The 21,168-nt window shown below is 39.3% G+C and overlaps 2 protein-coding genes across 2 annotated transcripts; both read right to left on the bottom strand.

Annotated features, from left to right (window-relative positions):
* Positions 1 to 2,028: 2,028 nt before the first annotated feature.
* On the bottom strand, positions 2,029 to 4,391 carry LOC130464201 (uncharacterized). The gene is made up of 2 exons (XM_056833662.1): positions 4,067 to 4,391; positions 2,029 to 3,576 (listed from the first exon to the last, which is right to left on the bottom strand). The coding sequence occupies exon 2, from the start codon at positions 3,543 to 3,545 to the stop codon at positions 2,694 to 2,696; it is 852 nt and encodes a 283-aa protein (XP_056689640.1). The 5' UTR covers positions 3,546 to 3,576; positions 4,067 to 4,391; the 3' UTR covers positions 2,029 to 2,693.
* Positions 4,392 to 8,711: 4,320 nt separating this feature from the next.
* On the bottom strand, positions 8,712 to 19,651 carry LOC110802768 (nuclear-pore anchor). Its single transcript, XM_022008214.2, has 6 exons — positions 19,135 to 19,651; positions 17,571 to 18,453; positions 13,547 to 16,008; positions 10,684 to 13,414; positions 9,189 to 9,263; positions 8,712 to 9,092 (listed from the first exon to the last, which is right to left on the bottom strand). Exons 1-4 carry the CDS (start codon positions 19,444 to 19,446, stop codon positions 10,739 to 10,741), a joined length of 6,333 nt encoding a protein of 2,110 aa, XP_021863906.1. The 5' UTR covers positions 19,447 to 19,651; the 3' UTR covers positions 8,712 to 9,092; positions 9,189 to 9,263; positions 10,684 to 10,738.
* Positions 19,652 to 21,168: the final 1,517 nt, after the last annotated feature.

The raw sequence follows: 21,168 nt of genomic DNA, 5'->3' as shown, positions 1-21,168 counted from the left end.
AAATAGTCTGTAGTTCTTACCCGTGCATTATATCTAAAGATATAAAAAGCTAATAAAAAATAGCATCAATTTTAGTTTCTTTATTTATTTATTATTATTATTTAAATTTACTAATTTTTTTAATATTTTCCTTTTTGTTACTATTTTTTTCCTCTTGCTGATAATTTAATTTCATGTTTTGATAGTTTCCTATTTGGTTCAGCTTAATTTAAGGAAATTAAGGGGATATTAATTATTGAGTAGTTGTGGTTTGAGAATTGGGGTTTTGGAGGTCTCTTGTTCATAATCCTCACCACTCTACTTTAATACAGTAATATAGATGTATGTGGAAAATTTTTTTCTACGTTAAAACTAATTAGTAACGTAAATTTTCATTCAATATTGTATTGATTTTACATATTTCTTCCAATTTTTAATGCTCGCAATGTTTGTCACTTTCACGCATGTCAATAAACAACTTTGGTCATTAATATATTTAATTCTCTTTAAGCAAAAATTATAAAAAAAATGATATTTTGGAAATACATATTGAGACAATCTAACAAGATCTTACACGACTATATTTTATCTTATTTATAAATAACCAATAATAGTCAAAGTAAAATATGTGAATAGCATAAAAAATCCAAACGATGCGGGTATTAAAAATCGTAGGAAGTAATAAATTATAATTATGTACCTACTTGGCTACCTATCCTCATTACCACCAGGAGATTCTTGTGAATTGGACTTATTGAGTATTATTTGAACTGATTAGACTTAAAACAAAAACTAATCGGAATTGATTGGATTTAATTACAACTTATCGAACGTGACATATTAATCACAATTGTACACAAGAACAAAAATAAACCCACGTGACCACCTACGACCACCACTATTATCGCTCTCCTTGACTGCCGACACACCTCCTCCCCCGCCAGTGACGTATCCAGGATTTTAAAATAGGGTATACATTTTTAAAAGAAAAACAAACTACAAAATTTATTAAAAACCATACAATAAAAATGACAATTTCACAGTTCAACCGATATAAAATAAAATAGAATAGATGCCTACAAAAGTTCTTGTTCCTATTAAAATTACAGTTGTTCTCGCCGAGTCCTCATATTCTGGAAGCGGTTTAATATATCATCGTCACTTATTTGTAGAAATACATCTTTCTCTATATAAGTAACAAGACAATCATTTAGCAATTGGTCTCCCATACTATTCCTCAATTTACTCTTCACAATAGTCATTGCAGAAAATGCCCTTTCTACAGTTGCAGTTGCCACTGGAAGAATCAACACCATCTTTATAAGCAAGTAGATCAGGCGATATGTATCATGCTTTGTTGTCTCAACAAGTTTCTTGGAAAGTTCTCCAATATCTTTCAAACCCTCAAATCTATCGTCTCTTTGCATATCATGAATAAAATTATCAAGCTCATCCTCAAGACAGAGCAAATCAAAACTTGAAAACTCATTAGGATAAAATTCGGCAAGTCTAAGTAACTTTGACTTGTCAAAAGAAGAGAAGGAATTGACAGGATTTAGACATGTCATACAAAGAAGAAGCTCCATACTTACTTCGTCAAATCGATGATTAAGTTCTTGAAGTTGTAAATCAATAATTGCCAAAAATACCTGAACTCGAAAATGATAAAGATTTGTAACGTGTTGTTGATTTCCACGTTTTTTTCTTCCCAAATGAGCATACTCTTCATCCATATTAGGAACACCAATGCCTCTTTTATCACAAAAGGAGATCACAGAAGTCAAAAGAGATTCCCATCCATCTTCTCTCATTTGTTGCAAACGTTCTTTAGTCACTTTCACAAGTGATACTGCATTAACAATGTCTTGATCTTTTTTTTGAAGTGCAATATTCAATTGATTTGCCACCCCAAATATAGTCTTCATCAAATGACCATGAAAATAAAGTCGAATGACACAAGTGCATCACCAACACGATCAGCTTTTGCACGATCATCTGAATTAGGGGGATTTTCAAAAATCATGTCTAGTACCTCACATATCGCCGGATGCAAGACAATTACATTCAACAATAACTTATAATGAGATCCCCAACGAGTATCACCCGGTCTTCCCAGTCCAAGTTGTTGATTCAAACCTTTCCCACTTTCAATTTCACCATCTTCAAATGCTTTTGCAACAAATTTAGTTTGAGAATCATTAAGCATTTCTTGACGCTTACAAGAGCCTCCAACAACATTCAACATAGTAGAAAGAAGTTCAAATAACCAACCACAATCAACATTCTTTTTGGAAACTGCAACAAGTGTTAGCTGGAGTTGATGGGCAAAACAATGAATGTAATATGCAGATTTTGTTTCATTCATAATCAAAGTTTTGAGACCATTGGAGTCTCCCTTCATATTACTAGCCCCATCATAACCTTGCCCTCTAATTTTAGTTGGGGTTAGTCATACTCAGCAAGTATAGAATAAATTGCATCCCGAAGAGATAGTGCAGTAGTATCCTTAACATGAACAACACAAATAAATCTTTCCACAACTACTCCTTTTTTATCAACATAACGCAAACAAAATGCCATTTGCTCTTTACATGACACATCACGAGATTCATCAACCAATATACCAAAGTAATCATCACCCAACTCCTCCATAATTACTCTAATTGTTTCTTTGGAACAAGAATTAGCAAGGTCTTTTTGAATCAAAGGAGAAATCATTTGATTATTTCTGGTGCATTTTTCAAAACAACTTTCGCAACTTTTTTTTTCCTTTTAGCATACCACTTTAAAAGTTCACGAAAATTTCCCTGATTAAAAGAATTTTCACTTTCATCATGACCACGAATAGCCATACCTTGAAGTAAAAGGTATCTCAAACAATCAAGTGAAGCAACCAAACGTGTTTGGTAATCCTTTCTAGCTTGTGGAGTTACTGGAGATAAGACATTTTGAATGGATGTTTGTGGATCAATTAAAGCATTGTATTTCTCCATACACCTATTGTGAACACTATTAATAGCACCGACATGCTTAGAAAAAGCATGTGGTCTATTCCAGCCTTTAAAACCTTTTGAAACAAAAGTATCATGCCCATCACCATCCATAGCACCTATATCATCTCTAAACAGATAACAAACAAAGCAAAATGCAGCTTCTTTTGCAATACTACACTCAAGCCAAGTTTTGTAAGCATCATACCAGTCAGGATTAAAACGACGCATTCCACCTCCAACAAATCTTTGTTGAAAATCGTGATCACGTGGTTGGACAACTGTTCTTTGAATATATGCTCTTCTAACTGCATCTTGATCATCAGGATGATAATCACTAATTCTTTTCCTCAGTCCAGGATCATATGAGAGAGAATTGATATCAAATTGAGTTACTCTTTCTCTAGTTGGAGCAGTTGTATTTGGAGCGGAAGGGGAAGATTCATTCTCGTTTTGATTTTGAGTGGCAATTGGAGATGATGTATTATCCTCTTGTGTCCTCCTTTTTTTCTGAAAATATGCATCTAACGTACTATTTCCCTTGTTCTTCTTTCTTGATGCATTATAATCACTCATCTTTAATTTTAATCGGTTTCGAGTTTTGAACCTTGCATAATTAACAGAATAAAAAAACGAAGTTAGCAATATGTTTAAAGTTATTCTACTTTATATATTTGTTTATAATTCTATATAGTAAACTATAATTGTAAGTGTACAACAATAAAAGGAAAAACTAAATCAATCTAAATAATAGTGTAAAATATATAAATTTAACTATTCACTAAAAATCATCAGTTCACAAATCGCCGCGTGACTTATATACTCCTTACTAAAATCAATAGACAACAAAATACCAAATTAAACAAAAACCGTATTCCGAAAAATTCACTGTACGTCAATACTACTTTCTCTTTCCGTCAAAAAGCAATACGGAGTACTAATTACAATGATTAAATTTTACCAATTTCACCGTTCACAATTACATTATAATTGTACGATTTTAAAGATATACCAAAATTGTCTGCGGATGTAACAAATACATCTATTAAATTTGAAATAAACAATTTAAAATTGAATAATTCGGTAAGTAATTGTACCTAATGAGTAACGTATTCGGAGTAATTGTATCAAGTTTGACGCTTGACTGCTTGAGCGACTGTACGTCTATCCTCTACTGTGCGATTCTGACTTTCTGCAGGTCTGCGGCTCAAAGCCTCAAATGCTCAATGGTCTAATGGACAAGGACAGTACACGAAAAACCTAACTATTGATTTTTTTGGACTTTGCGTGACAACAATCCTGCAAAAGTGAATTAATAAACCTACTTTTTATATTTTACTTTTTTTTATATTATTAATTTAAGTATTATTGTGGTCCCAACTCCCAAGATTTAACTACAGACTTTTACCTTGCTATTCCAAACTCACGTGCAGCCTTTTTGCAAACAGTAAGGTAACTTCTTTTTTTTTTTTTTTTTTTTTTTAACTCAGCCTATTATAACAATTTTTGAATTAAAAAGTTGGGTAGACATTTGTCTACCCATTATACACAGTGGGTCCGCCCCTGACCCCCGCGCTGCTTCTATCCGTGTCCTTGCTCCACCAGGACCACCACCATTGCCCCTTCTCTTTTGTCCTCTTAGGGCATGCTTGGATTGAGAGTAATGTATTAATGTATTAAAAGGATAATAAAAGTCAAACTAATGTAATTGAAGGTGATGATGAGGGGATGAAGTGGTGGCAAAGGGAACAAGCTAGTGTTGGCAAGAAGAAAATAAAAGGAAATGGGGAACAAATACCCTCATCATGGGGGGAATAATTACCCACCATCCCACTAGGGTGATTATTATCCTCATTTGGGGGTAGGGATGTCAGTGGGGCGGGTTTTGCGGGAGACCCGCCCCGCATCCGCTCCAAGTAGGCGGGGATGGAGGTAGGTTTGGCGGGTGATGGGGCGGGGATGGGTATAAAAATCGTACCCGCCATGGGTGATGGGGCGGGTGTGGATTTTGTGTTGAACCCGCCCCATCCCCGCCCGTCCCGCCCCATCCCCACTCGCCCTGCCCCATTCCCACTCGCCCCGCTTCATACTCGCCATGAGTGATGGGTGAGTTTGGATTTATTTGCATCTTTAGGTGATAATATGAATTTAGGTGAGACTAAGTTTTTTGTTTGGATTTTTTTGTTATGACGAGTATTATTTTCGATTATATATGTTAACTTTAGTCATAATGTATTTTTTCAATAGTTAACTTTCATTACTCCGTATATATGGCAAATGTTTGCTAAATAAGAAAAATTAGGCGGGTATTAGCACGGGTATGGGAAGGAAATAATGCCCTTGGTCCAAGTATGCATTCTATGTTAAGTCTAATAAATGCGGTTCAGTATTAATTAACAAGTTAATAATTCAGTGAGATCAAGTGAGCTGAATGCCTAGCTAGAGGCCGCTTCAGTTCAAGTGGAATTAATGATATTAATCCACAGCTTACTCTTGACTGAACCCGTAGGGTCACACAAATAGTACGTAAACGGATCAAGTATTTAATGGCATTAGATACTCCATCTATGAATATTCGGAATCGACGGATCTTGGTTTCAGTGGGAGCTGAGATCGTCACAGGCAAGAAATGAATACTCCGGAAACGATGATATTGCCGGAAACGGAAATATGGATCGTATCGGAAATATAAATATTATCCAAGTCGTAGATGTTGCCGGAAACGGAAACATGGTACGTATCGGAAAATATTATCGGAAATGGAAATATTGCCAGAATCGGAAATATTGCCGGAAACGGAAATATTGTCAGAATCGGAAATATTATCGGAATCGGAAAATAATTCCGGAAACGGAAATATTAAATATTTATTCGAAACGGAAATTAATTCCGGAATCGGAAATGTTAAATATTGTTCGTATCGGAAATGAATTCCGGAATCGGAAATTTAATCGGAAGCGTATCGTACGAATAAGCATCGGACGAGGCCTGCCGGACGAGGGCCCAGCACGAAGCCAGGCCATCGCCCAGCAAGCCAAGCGCGCCACACGAACAGCCAAGGCCACGCCAGGCCCAGCGCAAGGCCAGGCCCAGCAGGCCGTGGCAAGCGCGCACAGCGCGCGCAGCGCGCGCAGGTGCTTGCGTGGGCTTGTAGCTCGCGTAGGCCTCGCTGCGTGGGCTGCTGCCCGCACGCACGCGCATGGGCGGCCCATCGTGGCTGCCGTGTGTGTGTGCGTAAGTGTTTGTGTTCATGCACGATTCCTAAAACGTGCAGAGTTCGGTTAATGATTAAATTCCTAATTCTATTTGATAAATTAATTAATTAGAGTTCCTGTAGGATTCTAAGTTTAATTAATTTGTATACTAATAGGATTCCAATTCTCTTTCCATACCCCTATAAATATGTGGCCTGGGTTCACAATTTATAACGAGTTTTAAAGTATTCAAAGTGAGTTTTTGAGAGAAAAATTCAGTCACACATCTTGCTCAAAAGTGCCGAAAATTCTAGTACCTTAAGGGCGATTCTAGTTGGTCAATCTTAAGGCGGATCCGGACGTGCTGTGGACTATCTACGGAGGGACGACACTTGGAGTCCTAAAGACTTGTTCTTGCTCGGTTCGGGCGCAGCTAGGGAGGGCACGCAACAAAGAGTATGCATCTAAATTATGCTATATGATTATGTGTAAATAATATGTATTCCTGGGTTAATGGTTGTTTCCGCATGATTTATGTAATATCATATGTATCATAACCTAACAGTATGAAGCGGGGATAAGATGGGGATGGATACCCAGTTGGGTGGTGGGGGCGGAGATGGATTTTAGCTTACACCCGTGGGGCGGGGATGGGGATGAACTTTGTACCCGCCATGGGTGATGGGGCGGGGATGGGGATGGAAATTTTAGGTGGGGATGGGGATGGAGGGACCTACATCCGCATCCGCCCCGCTCCATTGACATCCCTATTTGGGGGGTAATAACTTCCCCCTTTCCTCCCTTCTCCTCACAACACCACCACTACCACAACTTCTCATCACAATACCACCACACCACCCTCCTTGCAACCACCTCAATTCACCTTCATTGTCCTTTTATTATGGTGGTTTGACTTTTATTACCCCATAATTCATTACACCCAATCCAAGCGTGCCCTTAATGTTCATGTCTTAAATCCAATAGTTTGGTGGTTTTATTTGCGATTGACTGCTCTAGGGTAGGTGGCGTGGTTTTAGGAATGTCGGTAGGGCAGGTGTGGATTTTGTGTTCCCACCCTCCCTGTTTGCCCCGCTTCATACCCGTCAACCCGACCTGAATATCCTTTCCTATGTGAATTAAAAGTTCCAAAGTTTTAAAGATCTTAAATTGAACAACCTTTTTAACGTGTTTGGATTTATTTTCCATTATATATGTTATTTATAATTGTAACTTTTTTTTAAAGTTAACTTTTCAATATATATGTTTTCAGGTGTTTGCTAAATAAGAAAAATTAGGCCGATATTGGCGCGGGAATGGGTGGGAATGACACGAGGATAGATTTCTAGATGGGGGATGGGATGGGATGGGGATGGACTTTAATTTGTAACAGTTGAGGCGGGGATGAGGATGAATTTTGTACTCGTCATAGGTGATGGGGTGGGGATAAGGAAAGGGATGCAAATTTTAGGTAGGGATGGGATGAAGGACAAATATATGCATCCGCCCCGCCCCGCCGACATCCCTACTCGGTAGTTTGAAATGGTTCAAGTAATTTTGACGTGGATAAGGTTGTTTTCGTAGGTGGAATGGTTTTTGTGGAGGTTTATGTTCTTTTGGGGTTGTTGGGGGTTATTTTATCTCCGCCCTTCCTCCACCGCCATTGTCCCTCATCTCTTAGATACAGTAATTTTGAGGTTTTATTTGTGATTGATGTTACTTTAGGGTAGGTGGGTGGTTTTGAAATGGTGCAAGTAATTTTTGGCGTGGGTGGGGTTGTTTTCGTAGGTGGTATAGCTTTTGTGGAGGTTAGAGTTGTTTTTAGGGTGGTTGGGGTAATTTTCGAGGGGAGGGTGGTGTCGTGGTGGTTGGGGGGGTGTTTGGCGAAGGTTAAGTGATTTTGACGGAGTCAATGTTGGTTTTCGGTTGCGGTTTGGTAGTCGGAAGGGTGGCAACTGTGGCTGCAGTAGTCTGGGCTCAAATTGGTAGTTAAAGTTGGTTCCCCCTCCATGCTGCTTCTATCCCCACCGTTCCTCCACCATCATTGTTCCTTCCTCACCATTATTTTTCCTTCCTCACCATATGTCACGCATCCTCTCTTTTTCTCTCTCTTCCTATTTATCTCCATCTCTTCCTATTGATCTTATAAACAACAGTTTGGTCTCTTTTCGATGGTGCGATGGTGGGAGGGTGGGCGTTTGGTGAAGGTTGGTGTTGGTTTTCGGTTGTGTTGTGGCAGTGGTGTTGGCTATACCATGCATTTAGAAATCCACCCATCAATCCTTTGGATAACATTAATAGGGGGTACTTATTACGAGCTTAAATTCAAAAAAACAAAGGGTGCTATATACTTTTCAGTCAGCTCTCCTTGAATGACATAATTTTCCCTACGTCAAAAAAATGACATGATTGTCAAATTTTCAAAACTTCATTGCTGTATCCTTGGATGATATTAATAAGCACTGCTTAGCACAGTACAAGCGTTATAAATTAAATATACTAATTTCAAAAGCCAACCATTTTTGCAATGTAATTTGCATACGACATACTATAAGAAACTCCAGTAATACTCTGACTCTGAAATTAACCATCAAAACACAAATTATACCCCCACCACTTCTTTTAAATATATCACAACTACCATGCAACATAATATTTGGCTAGATATGTATGTTATAGATTTAACAAAATATTCAAATGCAAGTTCTATGCAACACACTTTGGTGCTTAGTTGGTTTACCATTCAAAAATAATTTCCGGAAGCCTCAGCACAGTAGCGTAAGATTGCCAAAAAAAGGTTCATGATGTCCTTGCAACAGATGATGCTTGTTACCTACTTACTACTACACCTACACAAAATGATACGAGTATCCATGAATCTAGTTTAAATGCCCATGGATCTTGCTCGAATACCTTTGTACAGCATTCATGCCTGTAGATACAAAGAGATATAACATGCATATTAGTAGTGAGGTAGGAAATTTTCATCATGTTTAGAATAATAATACGAGGGAACAAAGCTCGGTACCTTCACAGAAAAAGATGTTGCTTTACAACTCTCTTTCCCCTGCACTCTTTGATCGGAATTAACTCCACATTGCACCTGTCAAGAGAAAACATTAGTGAAGAAACTAGAAAGACATCTAAAATTAGATAATGCTGTCCAAAACATAACGTAGTTCCATTCTACATGTATATAAAAAAAAATAGTATTATCTTTACGCTTCCCATTTTCAGGTATAGATATATTATTTTACCCTTCTCCTCGGTAACATTTCAAACTCTTCACTGAACTCTAATTTGCAAAAAAAAAAAAAAAAAACCCTGACTTTCTGGCCTCTAAATAGACAATTTCAACCATCCAACATATTTCGACAGAGATGTGTTAATATGGAGTATATGAAAGGAATCAAACTCAGACACATGAAGATGTGTCTCAAACCATAAATTTTACCCCTGACAAAACCCCAACATCCCCCATTTCAGTGCCTAAAAACACAAACCTGATGTGTCCCCAAGATGCAACTTCCCTACTAGTATTATTAATAGCACAAACTACAAAGTATATATTAACACATTATTAATACTAATTACAGTTGTTAAATTTTTTTAATTTCAGACCACAGAGATTTATAGGAAAGCACAACCATCTATACCAGAGTCGATTAACAAAGGGACAATACAGTGCAAATATAAAACATACTGGGGACCAGTTGCAAACAAAAAAGAACTACTGAGGTCATTACCAAACAAAATTGAGCATTTTAATTTAACAACCTTTCACAGTAATTTACTGGCAGCCAAAAAATATGGTAGATTGAGAAACTATGGCATGCCAGAGGAGATCAAGAACTCAAACTGCTCCACAGACCAAACAAAAAAATCGTATACCTTTCTGTTATCTGTGAGAAATATCTTAAACTCTAAAAGCTATCCTTTCTGCCCTCGAGAAACACACATTAACCTTACTTCTCAAGAATGTAGACGTAGGTTCAGGAAAAACTTTCAATCATAACCTACCCCCCCCCCCCCCCCCCCTCTTGGCAGAAAAGTATGTGTCTCCCCCCCCCCCCATCCAACTACCTATCCAAGCAATGATCAAATGTATGGCAAAATCTGGCAATCAAGCATGCAACCCGCCCAAGCCCACAGTGGGCTTGAGAAAATAAATGGGTGGGTATCACTATGATGCATAATCAGGATCCTATCACTACTACGGTACTACCAAAACAGAACCAAAAAATAAAAATCACAAGAGAAAATAGAACCCTTCAGTCCTGTACTTCACATAAAAGACGATTTGCTATGGAATACTAAGAAACTAACTGCTCAAAAGTCAATCTACACTCCTTGAACACTTTTCTTGGATGTTCTACATGCCCTTTAAATGCAGGTGATTAGGTGAAGCCTCCTCTATGATGATAAATCAGTAATATTAATAAAGTATTAACAAGCAACAGTAGCCGATATTGACGGTTCTAATTTAAAATTAAAATAAATTTTGGAAGGATGAGGTAACTTACAAGCAGCAAAGCGATTAGTAGACAGGGCTAGCAGGAAGTTGATTGGCCTTTAGCTTTAGCTCTGATCACCAGAACTTGGCCTACGCCCACCACGGCTACCCCGGGCACCTCTTCTTGTCATTACTCGCCCTCTTCTCACAGCAGGAGATGAAGTAGGGTGACTAGAATCTGAAACAGGGGTAACAGGGGGAATTCCGAGCCTTTCTGCTGCCCGAACCCTAGCTCTCTCAGCTATCGTTATTGTTGTTGAGGTTGTTCTCATATTTAAAGGCTCGTTGTCAGCGGGAATATCTTCTCTGATAGTAGGAGATTCCACAGAACCCAAATTATCTTCAGCAGCACCAGGACCAGGTTCACTGTTGTTTTCAACATCCTCAACAATTTGATCGTTATCATCAACAGATTTATTTGAATGTTCGAAAACATCTTCGGCTAGTTCCCCATCTTCAATCTGTTCATTGGCATTTGAAATCTCGGGTGAATTTGTTTCATTGACCTCCATATTGACAACAGCTATGGGGTCATCATCATTTGGAGCAGGTGACAGGATTGAAGCTTCAGTTAAATGATCAGCCTGAACTTCAGATGCATCTTGATTTCCCATGATAGCTATGTCATCTCCACCTTCAAGGTCTGAACCTTCTGGATGCATTTCTCCTTCTTCTCGGTCAGAAACATCAGTCACATGCTGCTGACCATCTTGCTCAGCCTGCATATTAGATAGATCATCCAGCATTAGATCAGCCTCACTTAGCTTGCCATCATGTTCTTCATCAACAATGTCACTATCTCTGAGTGTATCTGCTGGCTTTTCCTCATCTGGTTGGTGAGATTCTCCAGGCTCGTTTTCGAGTACTTGAAAAGGTTCAAAATCATCCTTCCCAAAATCAGAAGCTTCCTCAACTGAATCTTGAGGCAAATCAGCAGCTGCATCGAGTAATTCTTCAACTGTTGGAACAACTTCAACATTGTCCTGAGCAGCAGAGGGTGCTTGAACATCCTCTTGAACAGGTTCTAAGCCTTTGGACCTTTTAAGAGCAGGTGCAAGCACATCGGAGCTAGAATCTCCAGGCAAAAGTGATTCCAATTGCAGCTCAGATGGAGATGGAGATGGAGAAGCAGGGCGTTTCCGAATCAGAGGTTCGCTGGACAAAGGGACAGAGGCCTGTATTGCTACGCCAGGCTTCCCCACATTCTTGCCATCCAACTCTGACATTTCAACATCACGCTGAGAATCTTCAGATTTGTTAAGTCGAGGTCGAACCAACTTCCTCCCAGTTTTTCTTGTTTCAACCATGGTTTTCAAAACTCTTTTTTCTCTTTCTTCAGTTACTTTTGTGGGTGGGCAAGTTGCAGGAGCCATTGTAACTTCAGCAGGGGGTGCCGGAGAGCTACCAGCTACAGATGGAGTTGTATCTGCGGCTGAAGAGTTATTGACAGCAACCTGGTTCCCAACATCATTGAAAACTGCACGAGCTTCCCTCTCAAAGTTTTCAACAGCCAATACATAAGCTGAGGCTAGGTCATCCAAGTTAGTTCCAGACAAAAGCTGAACCACTGAGGTTCCCTCTGGAAGGTTATCCTTCGCATTCTTCAGCTTTTCAAGCTGATCTGAAATCTTCCTCAAGGCCCCCTGATGCTTTCCCAATTCATCTTCAAACTTCTTCTTTTCTAGTTCAACAATATTAGCTTTTGCAAAAATAGCTTTCGCATTGTTCATCCGCTTCTCTTTTTCTTTCTTTACAGTATTCTCCAAGATCTGCATCCTGGCATCTTTTTCTTTCTCCTTTTCTCTCATTGCTGGGTCAACAGGGGTGTCTCCTGCAGATTTCTTCTCCTGACGGAGATCCTCTAACTGTTTGGAGACAGCTTGCTTCTCTTTGCTAACATCATCCTTCTCCTTGATTAGCAGTTCCTTATCTTTCGCCCATGATTCCCTTTCCTTTAACAGCGCTTTCTTCTCTGTCAAAAGTGATTCCTTCTCTTTGGAAAGTGCTTCCTTCTCTTTGGAAAGTGCTTCCTTCTCTTTGGAGAGTGCTTCCTTCTCTTTGGAGAGTGCATCCTTCTCCTTGTTAAGCGATTCAATTCTTCGCCTATAAGGAAGAACAAGCCTCCTTTGCTTATCCGCATCTAATTTCAAACTAGCCTCAGTTTGAGAAAGGCGGTTCTCCCTTTCAGTCAACTCCAGCTTGGTTCGTGAAAGGTCTTGCTCTAATTTTGCTATTACTTCTTCTTTCTGAGAAACAAGTTTTCTTGTTTCTTCTATAACAGCATCCTTTTCCTTCAGAGTGGCCTGCAGCTTCTCAACCTCAGTTCTCAATCGATTATAGTCCTCTATATCAATGCTTTTGGATTTTTCAAGCATATCAGAAATCCTCCTTTCCAAAAGATCTTTCTCATTCCTCTGCAGTTCAATATCTTTCTTGAGGGTTTCAACTTCGAATTCTTTCTCTTTAAGAAGGTTCTGAATATTATCAGCCTCAACTTTAGCCTTTTGTGCAACTTCCCGCAGTTTCTGACACTCCTCGAAGTTATACCTATTCTCCTCTCTAAGTTGCATATTGCTCTCCCGCAGCAAATTCATTTCACTCACCTGAATTTTCAAGGCCTTGAACTCATCCTCTGTGAACAACAAGTTTCTAGAATTTGCACGCTCTGCACTACGTGACGCTTCTGATGCCTCAGCTGCCTTTAGGGCTCTCTCGAGCTGAGACTGCAGGCGCAGTTTCTCCTGTTTCCACAAAAAAAATCGCAGTTTGTTTCAGCAAATTAAATGACTTGCCACCAAAGACAAAGAAAGAGGCTACAAAAACTGAAGTCGGTGAGTATATTTACAAAAGACATTTATGAACAGCAACCAAACCTGTTTTAACAATGAGATCTCAGTTTCTGCTATCTCCTTCGAGCGCCGGAGATAGCTAACTACCCTATGCAAGCCATCGTCACTTTGTGAGTCAGTACCTACTCCAACAGCATCGCCATCTTTCCCAGCTAATTTCATATGTACTGCCTCAAGTTGACAGTGCAAGACTTTATTTTGTTCATCAAGTTCATCATACTTTTTTGTAACTTCACTCCGTGACTTCTCCATCTTTGACTTCTCAACGTCCCACTTCGCCTTGAGCTCATCATTTTCAGATTTGAAAGCAGCAACTGTTTTTCGTAGTACAGATGCTTCCTCCTGAAGAGAAGCCAAAGCCTGTGACGTTTTTGTCAATTCCTGTATAGTTTCTGATTGTAATATAACCTGTCTTTCATAATTAGCTTGAGCTGCAAGTGCTCGTTGGTGCTCCCTCTCCAGATCATCTTTCAACATAGTAAACTGAACTTCCAAAGCTGCAAGCTGAGAAACTTTGTTTGAAGTTTCTTCCTTCAAGTTGTTAATTTCTCCCAAAGCAGATGCAAGAGCTTCATCTTTTTGAACGACTACAGAGGTAGCTTCTTCAGACTTTAAAGTATATTCATTTTCAAGTTCACGAACACGATCTCTGAGTGACTGGATTTCTGCTTCAAGAGACTTTTTCGATTGTTCAGCCTCAATCCTAAAGTTGTCATGAGCACTTTCCATCTTTTTCAGTGCAGCTTCATTCACTTCAGCAATGCTCTTATACTGAAGCATGTGATCTTTGCTGGCCTGAGATTCTGCTTTTAATCGTTCAATCTCTTCTCTAAAACCTACATCCCCCAAAATCTCAGCCGCTGAAGAGGACAAAGGTATCGACCTACCGTCTTGCTCAGAAACCTCAACTTCAGAGGATTTCAATTTTCTTTCAAGATCAGCATATCGTGCTTCAGCCACAGCAGCCCTAACCTCAGCATCTTTAACAACTTGCAATGCTGAGGCTAATTCCTTCCTCAAATTTTCAACTTGTATCATGCCATCCTTAATAGTGTGATCATGGTCCAGTGAAAGTGTCTGAACTTTGTTCTTTTCCTCCTGAAGCTCCTTCTTGACCTCGGCCCATTCTCTTTCAATCTTCTTTATGTACTCTTCCTGCTTCCTCTTCTCTTCAGCTCTGGCTGCCTCATTTACTTGCTCTGTACTTTGTATGGTATCCAAAGTAGCTTGGAGTCGGTATACCCTCTTAGACAAATCTTGAACTTCATCCTGAGCTCTTTTCTCAGAGTTCAGAAGCAAATCCTTTTCACGCTTTAGAACAGAAAGCTCCATGTTCAATTTCCGTGTGAGCTCCTCAGCTGTGCTCACAGATTCAGCACCTTCCCGCAGCTTCTTTTGGTAGCCAACTATGAGCTGAGAGAACTCAATGTTCCGTGCTAAAACTCCATTCATTTCCTCCCTTAGATGATCAAATTCTTTCCTAAACCTCTCAAGTTTCTCTCGGGCAAAATTTTCTTCTAAGGCAATCTTATCCCTCTCAGAACGCAAAGATATGATCTCAGCCTTCCGGCTAGCTAACTCCTCTTCAAGGAACCGGACACGTTCACCGGCCTGCTCTTGAACCCTCTTTGTGGCTTCCTGGGATCCTTCTAGAAGCAACATGAAGTCCTTGCTACCAGCTGTGGAGGGTGCTTCAGTTGATAGAGGTTGAGAAGAGCGGAGTCTATGTTCCTCCTCATACAATCTCCTGTACATAGCTACAGATGAGTGCAGTGACTCAATCATTTGTCTTTGCTCTTCAGCTCTTTCTAGGACTGCAGCAACCTTAGAGGCAGCCTCCTCCTTGTGCTTCTGGAGCTCCTCCTCATATTGTTCTTTTAGCTGCAGCTCTTTATTCTCAATATCATTGGAAAAGCTGCGTACTAAACTGCGAAGCTTAGCGTTTTGCTCAACCAATCCCTTAATATCCTTAACAGAGACCAAGTGCTCAGAAATAACCTTCTGAGTATCAGATTCATCATCAATGTCAGACAGAGCAGCTACATCATCATTCATGTATTCATTGCTATCAAGTCCACAACGCAGTTGTACATCACGGCATTCTTTTAGAAGGATGGTAACCTGAGTCTGAAGATCCTTGATCTCCTTCTGCGCATAAGTACACTCACGCTCACGCTTCTTTAAGTCTGCCTTCAATTCAAGGATAACTTTATCTAAATTAACTTTCTCAGAAATAGATTGTTGCAACTTCTGATTCATCAAAGCATAAGCTTCAGCCATCCTATCATGTTCTTCTCTTTCATCCAAGATGACAGAAGCCTTCTCCTCTATTTCAAGAAGAACTCGCTCCAAAATTGCTTGACTTTGCTTTCTGCCCAACTGCTCATGTCGCAATGCATCTGCGGCTTCCTGATACTGTGTGTACATTTTAGCTAAACTCCAACCTTCTCGGAGCAGGGACGCTGCCAGTGCTGTTCCTGAGACACCTATTAAGCCAACAACAGTCCAATCAGTACATAGGAGACTCTGCAGCAAAATGGAACAGACTATGACACAATTAGGAATTCACTAAGAAATGAACACAACAGATCTCAAATGCAAATTAACACAATCCAGTACATATAGATTTCCTTTTGAATACTTTGTCAGTGTCCATACTGCAAACAGCTCCAGATTGCTCCATACTAACAGTGAATTAAAGGAGGTAACAGAGGCAATAACCAAAAACCCAAACAGATGCAATGAACTAACAAACCCTACCCACAAGGCCACAAATAATTGTCACCTTAGCTTTTATGGAACAGAAAGGAAGTTCTTTTGATTAAAGCATTTTCTATATTCCTTACTTTCTAAGAGAACTCATGGCTGGGAGATGAATGAGGCAATGATATGTATGTTGGGGTATATAGTTAAACGAGAAGAGAGGATCAACAATGAAGAGATTCTCAGAATAGTCAAACACGTCCATGATAAGACGAAGGAGAATCGACTAAGGAGGTTGAGACGTAACCATCATCAACATCACGAGATGGGATACCGGTCCAGAGGAACAGAAGGACATGTGGGCAACTCATGGGGATTACCATCAGGCCCATGTATCCCCTCCCATCTGTCTGAAATCAAGACTGTTATGACTTATGGTTCTTGTTGTAGAATTCTTTGCATAAAAAACATTTGTTCACGAATTGATGGGTTAGATGAATTTGCAAATTAACAACAATCATATGTCAGCAAGGATGGGAGTTCAAAAATTATTTAAAATACTAGTGCCCGTCAAAATTTGGTGAGATTTAGAACAGCTTGGAAGCAGGGGGGGAAGAGCCTAATCTTTAAATACCAACAAACTTTCAGAATGAAGCCGACCAAAAAGATGGGTTCCAGGAGCAGAGCAGATGGAGAATGCATTTTAGGAGCGGCAACGATAAGGTATATGTTACTGCAAACTGATATGTGAAACATAAATACAAGGAAGCATACAAATATGAAGTACGGGGGGGGGGGGGGGGGGGGGAGGACATATGTTGGTTAGTACGTACAACAATTAACATGAAAGTATAGTTAATAACCATAGATATAGAAAGATCTTAGTACAAACTGAGGTATAGAGTATGAAAGTTGGTATTATGAAGTACGATGGGGGGGGGGGGGGGGGGAGGACATATGTTGGTTAGTACGTACAACAATTAACATGAAAGTATAGTTAATAAACCATAGATATAGAAAGATCTTAGTACAAACTGAGGTATAGAGTATGAAAGTTGGTATTATGACTTCTCTTAATTTCCAAAATTTTGTTATCAAAAAAAATTTCCAATATTTATGTCATACTTAATGTATATCGGGCTTATCTGCATTTATATCCATGAACTCATGATTAATGAAGCAAATACCTATATGCCCTAGGCCCCTATCTAATGTCTAGGGTCCAGGCGACTTTTGCACAGAATGAGCATTTGCATTTCTAGAATGTATTCCTTGACCCTAAAGATCCAAATCTTTGGAACAAATGACTTATGACTATAGAATAAACAATATGACTGATTGATACCTGCTGGGATATGAGGTACAATTGCTAGATTATCTCCAACAATATCATTTGTGTTGGAAGTGTACATCAAGTCTTTAGTGGTAAAGCTACTCAATGGAATAATATCCAGCTCGTTAGCTCTTCTACTTGACTCAAGTTCTGCCTCACATTTTACAAGTTTTTCCTTCAACTCTACAGTCACCTTTTCCGCCTCCTTCCTAGCGGCAGTTTCCTTCTCAAGTTTGTCTTTGTAATCACTTTCCACTTGACTTAAATGGGTTTCCAAAGCCTTTATCACTCCCTCCAATTCGCCAGACTTTTTGGACCACTCCTCAGAACTCTCCTTGTACAGATCAGCAAGTTTAGAAATGGTTGAGATTTGTGCTGAAAATTGTTGTTCGGAAGCAGAAGCATCATCTCGGGCAGAACATAACTCCCGATGCAAAGATTCTACCTTCGATTCAAGCTCTCTGACCATCTCCTTGTGCCTACTCAAAGAAGTAGTGCATTCATTGAACTGTTTTTCCATATCAGCCAATTTCATCGAAAAATCAGCCTCGATGTCTGCACTTCTCCTATGCTGGTCCAGCAGACTGTCAACTTTTATGGTTAGTTCCTCGTTCAGCCAAGTGTTGTGCTTTTCGATCAGCTCCTTCTCCTGCAATAGTTTGTCACAGTTAGCCTTACAGCGCACCAACTCTGCCTCGAGCTCGCTCAACCTAGCTTCCCTGTCAGAAGAACGGGATCCCAGGCTCGTGATCTTGTCAACATAACTCTTGATAGTAGCCTTTTTGTCGCTGATCTCTGCATCCTTCACTCCTACCAATTCCACTACTTGCCTCTTTGATTTTTGCAGCTCCTTCACCTCAATTGACAGCCTTTCAATATCTCCATCTTTTTCAATCTAAGACAAGTAAGCAACGATCAAGAAAAATAAGAAAATGTCCTAAAACAACGGCAACAGCATGTAATGCAGCAACATCACGTAATGCAGCAACATCCTAAACCAGATACGATTTTATCAAAGACCAATTCTCCAGTAACTATCATTTCAAATTACACTAAGCCAAATTATATATACATTGGAAATCAAGTACTTTGCAATAGGCAAACACGCCTAATTGAACAAAATCATATTTTCCAAATTCAAGGAAAGCTACCCGTAGTATGTCAGCGATTCACTTCCAATGCTACCGAATATATTCTCTTACATCTAAATGTATATCGGGCTTAAAGTTCGAGGTTCAGCTGCCTCCACTTACTAACACTAAAATTACGCTACAGTTTCGACTTTCAACACTAGCTAATTTTCCCAAACTTGCTAAAATTGTCAAAGCTGAAGTCATTTAGATTTGATCTCTAAGCAAAGAACAATAATGGACTGCGACTTCAATATCTCTCAATTACAATTTACAACCAATTGTCAAACCCTAGTGCATGACAAATTTGAAACGGACTTGCGAAACAATGGAACTAAATTCAGAAACAATGTTTAAAGACTTTAAACCAAACATCACAAACAAAATTACATATAATCACAACAACAACAACAACAAAAGGCAAAAAGAAGGTGTAATTAACTTACGCATTTAAGATGAAGCTGGTGTTTGTCGGACTGAACTTGAGCGAGTTCCGAAACTCGTTGCTGGAGATTGGAATCGAGCTCAGAGTAGCGAGACTCGAGAGCAGAGAACTCGGCGGAGAGAGAAAGGTACTTGTGCTCGAGGAGAGAGCATGTCTGCTCGGCGGTGATGGAGGCGGCATCAGCTTCGGCTTTTACGGTTTCGAGGTTCGCGTATAGGTCTCGTATATAGGAATCCGCCTTCTCCGCCACCGCAGAAGCGTCTCCGGCGGTTTTGATTCGCTCGAATTCATCGTCGGAGAGGAACAGCGGCATGATTGCTGCTGCGAATTCAGAGATTTTCGGAAATTAGGGTTTTAGATGGATGGTTTGGGGGTTGAGATTTGGTTTAGGCTTCTTTTCCGGGATCGAACATTTGAGAAGGGGGTAGAAATGGGGAGAGGAAGAGAGAGAGAGAGAGCGGGGGAAGAAGTGAAAGGGTTTCGTCGTTTCGAGAAGAGATTTTTGAAAGACGATTTTTCAGGGAGGAAGTCTTTGTCTATACTAGGTATACCATTTAAATGGTATACTAGCAATAGAATAATAGTAAAATCAGAAGTGGGGTCATTAAAGTTAGAAAAGAAAAAGGAAATGGGGGTTAAATGTAAGCGCCATGATATTTTGGTGAAATTGTAGAGAGAGAGTGAAAATTTCCCCAATTGCGCCAATGTTAGTCATGAAAATTTAGGCGGCAAAAATGGTGAAATAATTTGCATAATTTTTTTTTCGTAAACTTTAATTTCTATTCTGTTTAATTTCTTCCCCCAATTTCATAATTATCTTTCAGATCTGGTTTGTTTGATTAAAAATTTGAAATCCGTATGAACAATTCAGTCACGTATGAATGAAGCTCTCGAATGTGGAAGCTGGGCTCACCTTGTGTATGGTGTTTGTCATGAAGTAGGCGTGAATAAGTAGGCGATTTGGCAAAAAATTGGTAGGCGGCGGTAATGAGAACTTCTAAGGAGGGTGAAGGAGTGGTTGGAAGCAAAAGGAGGTTGCAATTAAACCAGGTATGTTTTCAAGTTTCCGTAATTAGTTGTAATTAAACCAATTATTTCATTTATTAATACAATAAATGCATTCAACTATTAGTGGAAAAATAAATTCGAAATATTTATTTAAATTAGGTCATTCAATTCAGTGAGTAGAGACTGAGAATTATTTATGGTATGAATTTGTTTATTATCCATACTATAAATTTGAGTAATGTTGAAATTACGGTTTGAATTTGGTTACGAAATATGGGGAAAAAAATTAGGATAAAGATGATTGGAATAAAAATTAGGATTTCAACGATGATTGGAATAAAATTTAGGGTATTGTTTATTGTTAAATTGTGAATTACGGAAAACATTTTGTTAAAAGAGGAAAAGGCAATGGGGAACACGAACTCATTGGTAAACATTTTTAAGGTTTGGTATCGGAAGCCTGTACCATACTCCAAATTAAACACAATAAATTTCATTATGTAGGTTCTTGAATTGGATGGGGAGGAAGAGTTGTTGGATGATGTAGGGGAATATTGTAGTGATGATGGGTTTGACGAAGATGATGGGGTAGGTGATGCTGTAGAGTCTGGAGATGGGGGAGTTGGGGACGTAGATGTTGGTGAAGAACGTTGGGAAGATGACGAGTATGATGTTGTGGATGATTATGATGAAGCATTAGATGACGGAGATGAATTAGATGAAGAATTGTGTATTGAAAATGATGATGACCTGAATGAGGTTAATGATGATAATTATGATGAATCCGGAGAAATGGGAGTAGGGCGAAACACTACTTGTATGGAGGATGAAGACATTGGCGGCCCTGGTGATGGAGATGGGGTTTCAACCATTAACGCAGATATGTATACAAGTCCTACGAAGCGGAACAAAGGTCCCGTTCTACCGACCCCTTCTGTTGGAATGTCATTTGCTAATTGGGAAGCATTGAATAACTATTTTCGATCCTATGGGGAGCAACAAGGTTTTGGTGTAGTGTGTATGGGAG

This window comes from Spinacia oleracea, chromosome 6 (assembly GCF_020520425.1).
Source record: "Spinacia oleracea cultivar Varoflay chromosome 6, BTI_SOV_V1, whole genome shotgun sequence".
NCBI classification, from domain to species: Eukaryota; Viridiplantae; Streptophyta; class Magnoliopsida; order Caryophyllales; family Amaranthaceae; genus Spinacia; species Spinacia oleracea.
The sequence above is the reverse complement of the archived record's forward strand: the minus strand, read 5'-3'. Positions and strand labels throughout refer to the sequence as shown.

What these genes read in the sequence shown, in the direction of transcription:
- LOC110802768 (XM_022008214.2), bottom strand. Translation starts at nt 19,446, where the DNA reads ATGCCGCTGTTCCTCTCCGACGATGAATTCGAGCGAATCAAAACCGCC. An exon ending in ACCAGCTTCATCTTAAATGC is followed by an intron (nt 18,454 to 19,134) that starts GTAAGTTAATTA and finishes TACTTGTCTTAG; the next exon opens with ATTGAAAAAGATGGAGATAT. An exon ending in TGTACCTCATATCCCAGCAG is followed by an intron (nt 16,009 to 17,570) that starts GTATCAATCAGT and finishes TTGGCTTAATAG; the next exon opens with GTGTCTCAGGAACAGCACTG.
- LOC130464201 (XM_056833662.1), bottom strand. Translation starts at nt 3,545, where the DNA reads ATGAGTGATTATAATGCATCAAGAAAGAAGAACAAGGGAAATAGTACG.